The 15,946-nt window shown below is 40.3% G+C and overlaps 1 protein-coding gene across 1 annotated transcript in view; it reads right to left on the reverse strand.

Moving 5' to 3' along the window:
• MAN2A1 (mannosidase alpha class 2A member 1) overlaps positions 1-15,946 on the reverse strand; it is a 215,115-nt gene that overhangs the window by 61,990 nt on the left and 137,179 nt on the right. The window contains exons 13-16 of the mRNA XM_043464497.1: positions 13,207-13,372; positions 11,519-11,737; positions 10,685-10,807; positions 7,706-7,820 (exon numbers count right to left, since the gene is read on the reverse strand). Coding sequence (XP_043320432.1) covers positions 7,706-7,820; positions 10,685-10,807; positions 11,519-11,737; positions 13,207-13,372 — 623 coding nt within the window. The remainder of the gene's footprint in view (positions 1-7,705; positions 7,821-10,684; positions 10,808-11,518; positions 11,738-13,206; positions 13,373-15,946) is intronic.

Genomic DNA, 15,946 nt, shown 5'->3' on the forward strand with positions numbered 1-15,946 from the left:
CTTGGATTACTGTGATATTGAATGGTTTCCCTTGGAAACGAACAGAGATCATTCTGTCATTTTTGAGATTGCATCCAAGTACTGCATTTCGGACTCTTTTGTTGACCACTATGGCTACTCCATTTCTTCTAAGGGATTCCTGCCCACATTAGTAGATATAATGGTCATCTGAGTTAAATTCACCCATTCCAGTCCATCTTAGTTCACTGATTCCTAGAATGTCAATGTTCACTCTTGTCATCTCCTGTTTGACCACTTCTAATTTGTCTTGATTCATGGACCCAACATTCCAGGTTCCTATGCAATATTGCTCTTTACAGCAGCGGACCTTGCTTCTATCACCAGTCACATCCACAGCTGGGTATTGTTTTTGCTTTGGCTCCATCCCTTCATTCTTTCTGGAGTTATTTCTCCACTGATCCCCAGTAGCATATTGGGCACCTACCGACCTGCGGAGTTCCTCTTTCAGGATCCTATCATTTTGCCTTTTCATACTGTTCATGGGGTTCTCAAGGCAAGAATACTGAAGTGGTTTGCCATTTCCTTCTCCAGTGGACCACATTCTGTCAGACCTCTCCACCATGACCCGTCCGTCTTGGGTGGCCCCACATGGCATGGCTTAGTTTCACTGAGTTAGACACGACTGTGGTCCTGTGATCAGATTGGCTAGTTTTCTGTGATTATGGTTTTAGTGTGTCTGCCCTCTGATGCCCTCTGGCAACACCTACCCTCTTACTTGGGTTTCTCTTACCTTGCACGTGGGGCATCTCCTCACGGCTGCTCCAGCAAAGCACAGCCGCTGCTCCTTCCCTTGGACGAGGGGCATCTCCTCACAGCCACCCCTCCTGACCTTGAACTGGAGCCAAGCACTAAAGAAACTTCATGTGAAAGTAAGTTTTGTGAAGACACTTTGATGGTAATGCCTAATTGACCACCTGGTCTTTCTCTCTTAGGAGCTTACAGAACAGACTCAAAGCCCTTCTAGTTGCTTAGAGGCAAACTACAGACTCAGACCTCTAATCCCAGCGTGAGCTCTCTTCACATGTGTAACTGGGTAAAGTTCACGTCAGTTCTCTGCAAGTTAAGGGTCATGTTATGGATCCATTTAGAGTATATATTCAAAACAAAAGGAAAACTAAGCAAGCTCTCTTTGATTACCAAATATGCCCATGGAAGAAAATTATCAGTCATTTCAGCCAAAGGAAAAGTCTTTTCTTCCATACTTTTTGATGGCAGTTCATTACATTTTACCCCCAGGCTACTCTGTACTTTCTTTGCCAAAATCCATTACACGCTACAATTTTATAATACGATTGGTGGAAAACAGGTAACAGTACTGCATTTACGATATTTCTCCTAAGGGTTTACACTGACATACTCACTCACTCACTCACAAATACTTGCCTAGGAGAACAAAGTTCTGAGGGAGGGAAAAGCCTTGAGGGTATATATTATAACAGACCTGAGACCCAAACATCATGCCAGGGACTGTGCAGGCCTCACTGCTAACCAACAGCAATCTAACTCTTCACAGCAGCAGTTGATGCCAGAAAACCAGGGCACCAAAGTCTAATAATTACAACTCTGACGACAAATGAAACTAAACTAGTGAACGCCACTCACTGATCATCACTGCAAGACAGGTATGTTTTTGTGACGGTAAAATATCAAATTACTATAACACAGGGGGGTATGGGGCTTTTGGCTTGTATGATAGTCTATCTTCTAATCCAAGCTTAATGATAAAAGCTAAAGTAGCATATTTGGTAACACTTAAAGCTTCAGTTTAATGAAAGATGATTACACTATAATAAAAAATTAATCCCCACTTCTTTCACCTGTTCCTCCAGAAAAATGTTATTTTCTACAAACAAAATAATCTTTTAGAAATCATGAAATGCTCTAAAAGGGCATTTCATTAAATTATGGTCACCAAGAAAAGGGTTTCTTATTTAACTTTTTATGAGGCAAAGCATAATGTTTCATTTGAAATCTCTGAAATTTCTCTGATCTTTTGGAGCTTTTAAAGCTCATGAGCACAAGATTTCCTTTAGTTCAAATTTCTAGGAACCTTTTTGAATATAATGTCTGAACAACAATGAAAATAAAACTACAGTGTTTTTAATAGCTTAAATGATGTTAAGAAGAGACTTTAAACTGCACCACTTATTATTTTCAGAATCTGGAGAGAACACAAATAGAGAAACTGAAGTTAAATACCAAATTAAGAACAAACCAGAAGCGAGGCTGAACCCAGGCCTCCCAAATCAGTTTGTTTCAAAATCAATAACGACCACACAGTTTATGTAATTTGGGAAGTGTTGCTTAACTTTTGTCCTTGACTTTGTTTTCTTATAAAGCTTAATTTGGGCAAAAGTTACTTTATGGAGAGAAGAATCAAAGAGTAACTTAAAAAGATTTTGAGGAATTTAAATATATTTTTTCAGATTTTCATTACCTTAGGTTTTTAAGAGAATGCTTCAAAGTAAACAGAATTTGAAAGGTTTAATATAACATATTCAGTAAGCTGGTTTTAGAAAAGGCAGAGGAACCAGAGATCAAATTGCCAACATCCACTGGATTATCAAAAAAGCAAGGGAGTTCCAGAAAAACATCTATTTCTGCTTTACTGACTATGCCAAAGCCTTTGACTGTGTGGATCACAATAAACTGTGGAAAATCCTGAAAAAGATGGGAATACCAGACCACCTGACTTGCCTCTTCAGAAACCTGTATGAAGGTCAGGAAGCAACAGTTAGAACTGGACATGGAATAACAGACTGGTTTCAAATAGGAAAAGGGGTACGTCAAGGCTGTATATTGTCACCCTGCTTATTTAACTTATATGCAGAGTACATCATGAGAAACGCTGGGCTGGAGGAAGCACAAGCTGGAATCAAGATTGCCGGGAGAAATATCAATAACCTCAGATATGCAGATGACACCTCCCTTATGGCAGAAAGTGAAGAAGAACTAAAGAGCCTCTTGATGGAAGTGAAAGAGAAGAGTGAAAAAGTTGGCTTAAAGCTCAACATTCAGAAAACTAAGATCATGGCATCCAGTCCCATCTCTTCATGGGAAATAGATGGGGAGACAGTGGAAACAGTGTCAGACTTTACTTTTCTGGGCTCCAAAATCACTGCAGATGGTGACTGCAGCCATGAAATTAAAAGATGATGACTCCTTGGAAGGAAAGTTCTGACCAACCTAGATAGCATGTTAAAAAGCAGAGACATTACTTTGTCAACAAAGGTCCATCTAGTCAAGGCTATGGTTTTTCTAGTGGTCATGTATGGATGTGAGAGTTGGACTATAAAGAAAGGTGAGCATGGAAGAACTGATGCTTTTGAACTGTGGTGTTGGAGGAGACTCTTGAGAGTCCCTTGGACTGCAAGGAAATCCAACCAGTCCATCCTGAAGGAGATCAGTCCTGGGTGTTCACTGGAAGGACTGATGTTGAAGCTGAAACTCCAACACTCTGGCCACCTGATGCAAAGAGCTGACTCACTGGAAAACACCCTGATTCTGGGAAAGATTGAGGGCAGGAGGAGAAGGGGAGGACAGAGGATGAGATTGCTGGATGGCATCACCAACTCAATGGACATGGGTTTGAGTAAACTCTGGGAGTTTGTGATGGACAGGGAGGCCTGGTATGCTATGGTTCATGGGGTGACAAAGAGTCAGACACGACTGAATGACTGAACTGAACTGAATTCAGTAAGACAGTCCATAGTATTAACTCATTTTCTGTTTCTTTACTCTTGTTGCTGAGAGATAAGACAATCTTTTGTATGATTAAATGGTTTAGTAAACTAATAGTTACAATATGTAATCATAAAATATTAATAGTTTTCTTCCCATCAGCCCCCATTTGTTCTTGGATCCTGAACTTAGTACTAACAACAGACTCTAGTCATTAGTATTCATTCAAATAACTGCATCCTCAATTTAAAGGGGGAAAGTTATTCTATGTCAGAAAATAGATCCATAAGTTAAATTCAAGAATAGATATTTTTGTTATCTTAAGAAATTTTCAACCAAAGTCAATTTAAAAAAGCACGGAATTTGGCTGAAATATTCGTAGCACCAAACATCAGGTCATCTGTGTATACATTCTGATCAATTACTCAAAAGCCTCAGTTCAGTTCAACTCAGAAGCTTAGCTTACAAGGAGTCCTACACGAGGCTGAAGTTTAGAAGCATTTCTTAGTACAGAGGAGCGTCACATAACCAAACGCTCTTCAGGTATTGGGAACACCTAGAGAGGCAAGCACCCTGAAGATGTCACATCTCAGTCACAGGCCTGGTGAGTGATTCAGTTAAAACCCAGGAAGACAGGATCCAGACAACCTGTGCCCTCAGACAGCGGTGCATGAAACAAGGGCAGATGGAAACAGACAACAGAGGCCACCGGGAAAAGGCTCCACCTCCGCAACTGGGGCACGTTGAGAGTCTCAAATACAAACGTGGGAGGGTATGCAGTTTGAAAGAAAGCGCTCAGGTGATCTTATATCTCCATTTTCTCCACAGTCTTGGTGGGGAAAAAATGCTCTAGGCTTGAAAGAGTAAAAGGAAAGATTGATCTGTCACTTCGAATAGTTACATATGCTGGTTTCAGGTTCAGTTCAAGCAAGTACACTAAAGCTCATCTGGAGAATCACTTTAAAGTCACATTTTCTCTAACTTATCCGTCATTTCACACAAACTTCTGAAGCTTCCTGCTTTCAAGCTGCAAAAATCTAACATTAGCTCAATTTGTCCCATCCACTGGGACATCTAGAGGCAATCTGAGGTCTGCATATTTATTTTTTAATTATTATTTTTGTTATGCTAATACTCTTAAGTGCCCAGTTCAAAACAACCTCTATTTCTTAACTGACTAATCAGAGCCAGCCTTGCCACCCTGGAGAGCAGGGCAGGTGTGTGGGGAGTTTGTGACATCTCTTGCCCTGCTCCTGCTTAAGGGCCGACGAGGCCCTGGGCCTTTCTGACCGCTCAGTGGGGAACAGGTGGGGGAGGAGGGGTGGAAAGACAGGCACGTAGTTCTGAGGAGGCCTATCTGTTGGGATAAGCAAACAGGCCAAGGCGGAGCATAATAACTTCCAAGCTGGCTGCTGAAACGCGACAGCAAGCTAAGCTACAGCCACAGAAGTGGAAGAGGGCCGTTGAGTTCACAGAAACCACCTCTGACATGAGATCCAGATCCTGTGGACAACCGAAGAAAACTCAGAAATTGCACTACTGAGCAAATGCCATTAAACAAAAGCAAAAGCAGTTACGCAGACACCCCTGTCGGAATACAGAAGTTGGACTTTTCTGATGAGCTACTTCAGCATTTCCTCTGAGACACGCTGTTGTTTAGTTGCTCAGTTGTGTCTGACTCTTTGCGACCCCGTGGACTGTAGCCCACCAGGCTCCTCCGTCCATGGGATTTCCCAGGCAAGAATACCACAGTGGGCTGACGTTTCCTTCTCCAGGGATCCTCCAGACCCAGGGATCAGACATGCCTCTCTGGTATTTGCCCTGAGCCCGCACAGAGGCCGGCTCTGAGACAGAGCCTGCTCCTCAAAGTCACTGACGCGGAGCGGCAGCACAGCGGGCCGCTCACGCGCTCTGGGCAACGCGCGCCCCGCGCTGCATTCAGGGCAGAACCTCCCGTTAGGAACAGACGTCTTAAGCAAATTCAAAAGTAGACAGGCACATCTTCTGTGTGATCGTGCTATTTTATATCCGTAAGATGAAACCTTTGGCCATAGCTGAAGATGGAATTTTAGGACTCTCTCAAATGCTAAACAATGGCCTATGCAAGGGTACAAAAGGAAGGCCAAATATAGTGTTTCTGACTTAAAAGCTTTAAAAGATTATTTCAAAACTATACTTTCTTGTAGTTTTCAAAGTGTTTGCAGATAATTGCAAAAGACACCAAGTTAGTGTCTAGTATGATTTTCCCTGCCATCTAGAAGAACTTTCACTTTTTAATTCAACATATGAACCATGGGTTACCCTGAAAATATATCACATAAGTAGTCACATAATGAAGTTTATTCGTACCTGAAATTCTAACTGGGTACTTGGAGTATTAGCAAAACAAAAATAATAATTAAAAAATAAATACCCAGACCTCAAATTGCCTCTCGATGTCTCAGTGGGTGAGATAAACTTGAGCTGATGTTAAGATTTTTGCATCGATGAGGTTTGAAGTTCAAAAAAAGTTAAAAACAAAGTCAAATTTAGACACTCAAATCTGAAAACTGAACTTAGCTGAATAAGAAATTCCCTGAACACAGTAGGCTTCTGTTATTGCTTAGTTGTGAATTAGTGTCTGACTCTTTTGCAACCCCGTGGACTGTGGACGGCCAGGCTCCTCTGTCCATGGGATTGCCCAGGCAGGAACACCGGATGGGGTTGCCACTCTCTTCAGAGGACCGTCCCAGTGCTGGGAGGGGTCCCACAGCTCCTGCACCGACAGGCAGAGGCTGTACTGCTGAGCCACCACGGAGCCCAGAGCAGCCTCTGCTTCCCCATGACACCCAAAAGTAAACCGTGCCTGCCCATGTATTTTATTACCTGTTTTGAAACACTTTTTGTCTACCTGTCTACAGACTCAGGGAAAGAATATTTTCCTTTTCTAATTTTTTCATCTTAGCTTATAGCAACAAAACATTTAAAGTGGCATTTTTATGAGGTCCTTTACTAAGAGATTTGATACAACAGTAAATGGTCTGGTTACTAGGATTAAAATTGTGGTTGGAAAGGTACTCCATGCTAAAAACAGTGAATTAAAAATCAACCAACCTAACTATACAATTCTGAGACTGGGAACCATAGGTCCAGTCATATCGTATGGAAAAACCAGTGCTACTGGTCACAGTTCAGTTTCCAAACAGATCAAAGGCCTACTTCTTACCACTTGATTAACAAAGAAGCTGCTTCAATACTGTGCTAAAAGTAATAAACTGCATGATTTTATATGCTACAAGATAATAAGTTGTAAACAAACAGAATGAATATAGAATATTTTTCTTCTAAAGTTAAATTCTAATAATGTTCACTATGGAAATAAATTCTATATTTGAGGCAGGTTGTGTGTGTGAGAGAAAGGTAGTCAGGGATCCATTAACTGAAAGCCACATTTGATATAATTTCTATTTCCTAAAATAAAAAAATACTATACTGTTTTTTGATCTGAGAAAAGAGCTCATGACTTATGACAAGCACTGCAGTAAGAAAGAGAAAGTTAAAGTGAAGTTGCTTAGTCGTGTCCGACTCTCTGTGACCCCGTGGACTGTAGCCCACCAGGCTCCTCTGTCCATGAGATTCTCCAGGCAAGAATATCGAGGTGGGTTGCCATTTCCTTCTCCAGGGGACCTTACTGACCCAGGGATCGAAACCAGGTCTCCCGCACTGCAAGCAGACACTTTACCCTCTGAGCCACCAGGGAAGCCCCAAGAAAGAGAAGATATACAGAAGAAAAAAAAACAAAAACAAAACATGTATATGTAGGGAGTTAAGTGTTTGACCATTTTTGATTGTTGAAGGGTAAATACCACCATTTAAAGTCAAATGAGTATGATGTCAAGTTTAGACAGATGATTATGTCATCTTCAAAAACCAATTGCTAAATTATTAAAACTGACACAAGAAAAGCAAGAATTCAAGAATCAGTATACGTTTTTTTCACAGTTGCATTTCTCTGTTTTCTTACCATGTATGTTGTACAGTCGAACTCTGTGGGTAACATGTTCAAAAAAGCAAGTCACGTCCGAATAAAACCTTCCACGTTGCACTATGACAAAGGGTGGTGTTGTGTAAACGTAAGGCTGAGGAGGAAATCACATTTTTAAGAAAAATGTTTGGCTTTTAATTTTTCCAAGGAATGTTTATTATAGTTTCCAAATTGGCAAATACATATCATGTGATATATGTAATATTAAGTGAAAACCAAACCTTATAAGGTATCAGACTATGCACATGCTATAAAAATTGAATATACGGTTTTACATTAGACAAAAACTGCTGAAAATAGAAAATAAAAATGTTACAACTTGATTGGTTTAGAAGATCTACAAACATTTCTCCCTGCCATAAAAATCTCTAATTAAAGTTTTTCCCTATGGCTCCTATGTCATCTAGGAGAACGAGCAATACTTTTCCAGCAGTGACGCTGCCCAGGCAAACATTACAACCATGGGCCCCTAATGTTCAGAGTCGGGAGCATGTGGCTAGAAGGACCACAGGGATTCATCTCAAACAAACTGGAAGCAGGATTCAGAATCATAGCTTAATCACAGTCAGGTTTACTACTCTATAAAACACACTGCCCTTTTACTTGAAAGAACTAAGCGAATATAAAGCCAATTTGCAAACTTGGAAAAACTATGGCAACCACTGGTTTAGTTTTCATTATTTAGAATCTAGAGTCAAGAAACTATGGGAATAAACCATGTGACTCATATGGTAGAGAAATGAAATCTAAAGCTCTTACGAAGAATTTTATTTTAAGTATTACACATCTAGAAGGCTCAACAACAGCATACAAAGCTAGTTTGCAATGTAGCACAAGATTTTCAGTGCTGTGTGATTTTCTTCCATATTTGCCTCTTTGGTTAGAGAAAAACATTCTGAATTTAACATAATGCTTTACAGTTAACAAAGCTCCTGTACCTAACTGCCACACAGCTAGAAAGTCACGGGGAGGATGGGAAGCAGGGCGCTGCCGCCCGGGCTCCCACCGTGTCTGCTTCACCCAGCTTCTCGTTCCCTGGTGCTCTTCTATTCCTTCTTTGTAAACATATGATGATTCTCTTTTTCCTACTATCTAATATTAGAGTTATTTAAACATAAAATAATTTAAAAAAATAAAATAGTAATTACAATTGTCTATGTATAATATTCTATAGCAAGCTATTTTTTTTTAAAGTCAGTCAAAACAAAATGCCTGTGTGATGACAAAAGCTGTGAAGTGAGAAAACACTGATGCAGCTTATATTCAGGGTCCACTGCCCATCCTGAAAGGTCTACTGTGATCTATAGCTCACCTTTAATTCCTCAATGCTTTAAAAAAACAGAAACAACAAGTAACTAGAATTCTGAGCATGATCTAAACAATCCCTTAACACCTATCGTTGATTTTGGTTAGCAGGCTTTTCTAGAGCAAAAGTAACTTTTTCAGGAGACAGGACCCTGGGCAACAAAACAGGGAGAATACTGAATTTATCTTAAAGTGGAGAAAGTTGGTGTAAGTGTAAAAGCAAAGGAAGAAACTCTAAAGAAAAAAATACAAAATTGATTACACAAAAATTAAAAACTACTATAACAGAAAAATAAAATAACAAACGCAGTGATACACTGAGGGTATATTTTTCAATAAATAGGAAAAAGGATTAATTTTATAATATATACAAAATCTTTACAGATCTACAAGTCATATCAATAGAAAAATGGCCAGGAACTTAAATAGGACACTCACAAAAGAATTATTAAAGATAAATAAAAGCATTATAAAGTTCAACCTTACTAATAATCACAAAAATCATAACAGTAAAGTATTTTTCATTTACTATTATAGGTTAAGTATTTAATATGGCTAATTCTCAGAGTTTAGAGTAGTATGTTAGATAGCTACCCTCAAAAACACACAGCTGCAGAATGAATATGTATCTTTCTAGAGAGGCAAGGAAGATAAGTAGTATCTATATGTCAAAAGCCTTAAAAGGCTCCAAACACACAAAATGACTCTTCTAGAAAATTACTCTCAAGAAATAATCAGCACTGTACAAAGAAAGCTTATCACAATATTACAGTAATAAAGTATTGGGAGAAAATGTAAAATGTACATATGCAACCACAGTAAATTCTTTACTTCCACATATATATAACACACACACGGACACACTTATTTAATGTGAGAACACTTAAGTTCTACTCTTTTAGCAAATATCAATAATCCAACAGAGTGCTATCAACTACAGTTACCATATAACGCATCAGACTCAGACCTCGTTCATCTTACAGCTAAAGTTTTTAATCACAAAAGTGTGTATTGTGTTTTCCGAGAGCATATCAGATTGTGGGCATTGTCACAATGAAAAACAAAATATATTCACACAGGAAGGTAAAACTTTAAAATGGGGGGAAATGATATGCACAGAATAAAATAAACGGTAAAAATAAATGGTAAAAATACAACAACACTGGCAAAGGTTTTCATGGGCTTGTGGAACAATCGGCAAATATCATTGTTTTCTTCAGTTTTCTGCATTAAATGTGCAGTCAAGGTCGGAGAACACTTTTTTTTGTTTGTTTTTTAAAGTGCTAAATGTTAAGGAGAAAAATGGCTCAGTGGTCAATCTATCTTTCCCACATGGCTAGGAATTTTGTGTCTCTATCTATGCCATGCCACACAGGCACATAAATAACTCAGCAGCACCCTAATCCTAAATCAAATCTAGCTTCTTTCCATATGGAGCACTTGTCCACTGTAGCATCCTTACTGAATTTCAACACAGAAATTATTGTTCACCTAATACTCAACTAGAAATTGCTAAGTGTCAATAATAATATATAACAGTGGAGCTAATTCATCTGTTCCTAATAGATGACCATAATATTGAGATGTGTTTATTATGCTCCTCACTACTCTTTCAATAAGTGCCTATTCACTGCTCCCAGCATCAGCTCTTACCTTGGCTTCCCCGTCGGGTAAGAAGAGGTAGGCACCACTTTTATCCTTTTTACTTGTGGTTCCATACCATGAAAACTGTACTTTCACTTCAAGACTTTTACCATCTCCTTTATTTATCATTTCCTAAGGATTAAAAAAAAAAATTTAGTGTAAGTCAGTATTAAGACATAAACTTACTGTATCTAGCTAGATGCATATGTATATTTTCAAAAAATTACCTTGTGATAGATTTAAAAGTGATTAACATTCAGCCTGTAATATTCACAATTCTTGGATGAACACTCCAAATTTTATACTTAACCTTAGGATTTAAAATCTCCACAATAGAACAAAAAGAACACATTTCACCAAAGAAAGAGATACACTAGAGATTAGACCAGTACTTCTCAAACTTTCTGCAGTAAAGGAGTGAATTTATTTTTATTTCCACTATGCATGGAGCAGCATTTTGGTGAAGTACAATGAAAGTGAATGAATTAAAAAAAAAAATTAAAGTGATATGCCAAATATAAACTCATTTTTTTATTATCAGATTTAGTAGGCATATATCTACTCAGTCTAGTTACTTTCAAAGTTCCCATAAACATTTCTAAATAGCCGCCAACTGCACACTTATCTGTGGACTAGTAACAAGCAGTCCACGGTCAGCAGCATCATAGACCACACCTGTGAGCAGCAGTGGGCACTGTGGACCACAGGAGAAGGCACATGTACCTCTCCACCCTTTCCTCCACAATATCTGTGCCCACTTTTTCCACTTTACATAGGTAATCTGCATATGTTATAACAAAAGTGACAAGCCTTCTATAAATTTCAGAACTATTTGGAACATACCTCCATAAGCCCATTCTGACCAAAGCGCAGCTTAATAAAGGAGTTCTCTAGAGTTATAGCTTCCTGAGCACTTTTTATATTATTCATGTTAAAAATTCCTTCATTTGCTATATTACCATTATATAGGTCATATTTGGCTAAATGTGGACTTGAACTTGATGTTTCCAAAATCTTATAAACTTTCAGTCCCAATGGTGGCATCTCTGCTAGAAAAGATATCTTTAAAGATAAAGGAGAGAAGTTATTAAAGAGAAATGCAATCTACTGAAAGGAAACTATTTATACTTCTAGTAAAAACAAAAAACTACTATATTTAAGAAAGAATATAATACTATTCTATGTTTTTATAACTTATGGGTGGAGTATTCACATTTCTGTTTAACTAGGGAACCGAGTTAATTCAAGTGGGAAGGACTATCAAAGACATTAAGGCTTTTATTCAATATATGAAATTATGTGACCATTCTCAATTGTCCTACAGTATTCTTAATGGATGCTCATGGAAACTGTCCATGATGGTAAGGGTTTACTGTGACAGTGATTTTAGGAATCATTTTACAATACTATGATAATTCAGTACATTAAAAATAAAAAATAATAAATGTAACAATGTAAACATCAAGCATATTAGTCCAATCAATACCAGACATCAATGCCTGGGGGATCCAGCAGACGCTGAACAGGCACGGAGGAGGCACCCACCAAGGGACATGATCCAACCTTTCAGGAGCTTCTGCTCCAATCTCGAGGTGAGGGGTTTCCTGTAAAATCTGATCAAAACCTGTATCATAGTTTCCTTTCTTTCTAAAGGATAATAAATTTATAAGAGCAGCCAGCAATGGCTTTTAATTCTCTTTTAGGTTCCCTAGTTTTTGTCTGTGTCTTCAGAAATACAATTTAAGTTGTACTCCAAATTCTAGAAGTTCATTATTTCCAGTGATATGGGGGTTCGATTTAATACTGCTTACTTCAAGATATTTCCCCAAAAAGTCTATTACTTGAACCCAGACATTTTTTTCATAATTATATCTCAGAAAAGAAGCATCTTATTTATTTAAAAAGTCTTTCTTTCTTGGGATATTACTGTCATCTTTGCAATGAAAAGTTGAAAGTATCCAGTTATTTAGAAGGTGGTATTTATCTTCATTTCAATACTTACAACTCATTAAATTGAGTTAGGCAAAAAAGTTCAAAATTTTACAAGGAATGATTACTTCATGACATCAGGAAAGAGTTACAATATACACACTTACAAAAACGAACAATATACATACTCATAATGCACTAAAAATAACATGCAGTCTACATACTAACAAAGATATTAATATTTTGGAAAACAAAGGATCTGTTTTCCTTTAGAGTCATTTCACTGGCCAGCGGGGCTTCCCTGGTGGCTCAGCGGTAAAGTATTCGCCTGCCAGTTCAGGAGACCTGGGTTCGATTCCTGGGTCGGGAAGATCCCCTGCAGAAGGAAATGACAACCCACTCCGGCGTTCTTGCCTGGAGAGTCCCATGGACAGAGGAGCCTGGCGGGATGGAGAGTCCCATGGACAGAGGAGCCTGGCGGGCTACCGTCCATGGGGTCCCAGAAGAGTCGGGCGTGACTGTGCAACCTCACAACATTACAAACTATACACTGGCCGTGCCTCTGTCAGGACGCCTCCTTCGGCTCCACGGAGCGCGCATACCTCGTAGGCTGTCTGTGAGACGCTATTTGCTGTATCCCACACGGCACTCATTTGAATCTCCACAGGCTTTCCCGAAGCAGAGGACACCTGCGCTGCCGATGAGCTCACCCAGACTGAGACCATGGAGCTTCGAGCTTGTTCTGAAGGATTATAGACCACGAGATACCTGTAGAAACAGCTGCTTTACTAGTGGGGTCTCAAAATGTTTGTCCTTTTTCCACACCATTCGTAAGATTTCAACTCACAGGTAAGCACAAAGCCAACACAAGAAGAATTTTCAGAAACATTCCAGTACAACTTTCAGAGAACAGACAATTTTCATCATAACAAATACCACATCGTACAAAGGTAACGAAACAATGATTCACTTTCTGAGAGTAAATGTTATACAAATGGAAGTCAACAATAGAACTATTATTGTTATTTCTATGTCCTATAAAATGACTTATGTACATATAGTTCTATCAATCTAAAATAAGCAGCCCTATACAATATCCTTATCCTTGCCTAATCTGAATAAGAAAATACATAAACTGCCTGTTTGCGTTTTGAAAGTGAAAGTCGCTCAGTAAGCCAGCATACTGGAGTGGGTATCCTTTCCCTTCTCCAGCCAGGGATCAAACCCAGGTCTCCCGCATTGCAGGTGGATTCTTTGCCAGCTGAGCCACCAGGGAATCCCTTAACATTTGCATTTCTCAGTTCAGTTCAGCCGCTCAATTGTGTCTGACTCTTTGTGACCCCATGAACTGCAGCACGCCAGGCCTCCCAGTCCATCACCAACTCCCAGAGTCCACCCAAACCCATGTCCATCAAGTTGGTGATGCCATCCAACCATCTAATCCTCGTCCCCTTCTCCTGCCCTTAATCTTTCCCAGCATCAGGGTCTTTTCAAATGAGTCAGCTCTTCGAATTAGGTGGCCAAAGTACTGGAGTTTCAATTTGCATTTTAGTCACAATTAATTTCAATTAAAATTCTGACATTCATTTTAGATGACTAACACACAGTGAAATATATGGCTACACATGCAGCCACACATGTATTTTATAAACAGGGGTCCCTATTATCCCAGAAAGTTGGTCCCAGAAGAAAGATCATTTGAAACAAATTCACTTAAAATAAAAGGCTGAAATCTTATAATAAATAGTGGTAAAAAACTGATTGGAACTTTGCTAGAAAAGGGAAATAAAGAATATTAAAATAAGTTTAGGCAGCATTTGCAAATAAGTGCAGTTCTTAGAATGAAGTGGGGTTTTGACAAAATTTTTCCAACAATACTTTATATTAGCACACATCCATCATGTAACATTTAATTTTTACAAGATGGTTTTAAACATAACTGTATTTGTTAAGAATATTCAAGGTCCTAATCATTTTTCCTGAAGTTCTCTCTCACTTCTTTGATATTTAGACCATTGTCAGTTGAAGCCCTTAACAGCCTTGGTTTCCTCAGAAGCATTAGGTCCTCACCACTTCATGGGCTTTGCCTGTGAGTAGAAACGTTCTAGATCATGTCACAGACTTCAGGAATTATGCATTCTTTGTAAGACCTATGATTTTACTTTATAATACACTTACAACATATTATCTTCAAATCAAAGAAACAGTACTTCAAAGAGGATACTTGACTAACAATATGACTGATTCGTCAGTGAATCCTTTCACGGTATCTCCTACACTTTCACGTGCCGGAATGCACTCTGCGTTCCTACCCACGCCTGTGGCTTCGGGACAGAGTGAGGGGCCAGCCGCGCCTGCTCTTACCCATCGCTCTGTCAGAGGGTCCCGGCGACCACCGCCCGCTCAGCGCGTGGCAGAGTCGAGCGGCCCTCCTTCATCCTGCACGTGTCCCGCACATTTCAGCTGCACTGCACATGGTTCATTAGGAAACAAAATAAATACCGCGACCAAAACGGAAGCGAAGGATAAGGAAAAGGAGGACGCAGCACAAACCCGTGAAGCGCCCGACTCGCGCGCTGCCGGGAGAAGCACTTTTGGTCAGGACAGCACTGTAACACACCACAGGGAACAACGTGAGGGCGCCTCGGCTCCCACAGACGTGGCGTGTACCTCAGGGTGACGAGCGCTAGCATCACGTACGTTCACTGCCATCCCAGGTGTGTTTGAGAAAGGAGCGCCGGAAGCATGCAGCCCAAAACAAGAGAAAACAAAACAAGGCATCTACAAAAGGCGCTGCAGCCCCGAAGCCCGAGAGCAAGCCCCACTGTATCCACGAGGCAGGGGGAGGCAGAGCGCCGCCCCAGGGCTGTGCTGGGCAGACTCGGCGGAAGGCGTCTGCCCACCCACGTGCACCCGCCCGCGACGCTCTGCCGGCGCGGCGGTCTCCCCTGGCCGTTCAGCCACGTTCCCGCCGGGAGAGGCAGGATCGCCAGGGCTTCAGGGTTACCAACCGGAGCGCAGGAAGCGGTGGAGGGCCAGTCCCGCACCAGATGTGCAGCCGGCATCCCAGAAACGGGGGCTTCCCACTGAACCTCAGGCGTCCAGAGGCCTGCTGGGCGCCAGTATGAGGAGAGCTCTGTGTGGTCCGCGTGTGTAGGCTGAAGGCTGAGGCCAGCCTCCTAACGCGGCAGACGGTCTGAGGAAGACCCAGGAATGGAGTCCAGAACTTCCACTGCAAATACGCAGGGCTGGTCATAAAGGCTCTGACAACAAAATACAGCGCATCCAAGAAATAAACCTGGGCAGCAAGCATCCAAAACACTGATTCCTTCTGATAAGAAA

The sequence above is a fragment of the Cervus canadensis genome, chromosome 4 (genome assembly GCF_019320065.1).
Source record: "Cervus canadensis isolate Bull #8, Minnesota chromosome 4, ASM1932006v1, whole genome shotgun sequence".
NCBI lineage: Eukaryota > Metazoa > Chordata > Mammalia > Artiodactyla > Cervidae > Cervus > Cervus canadensis.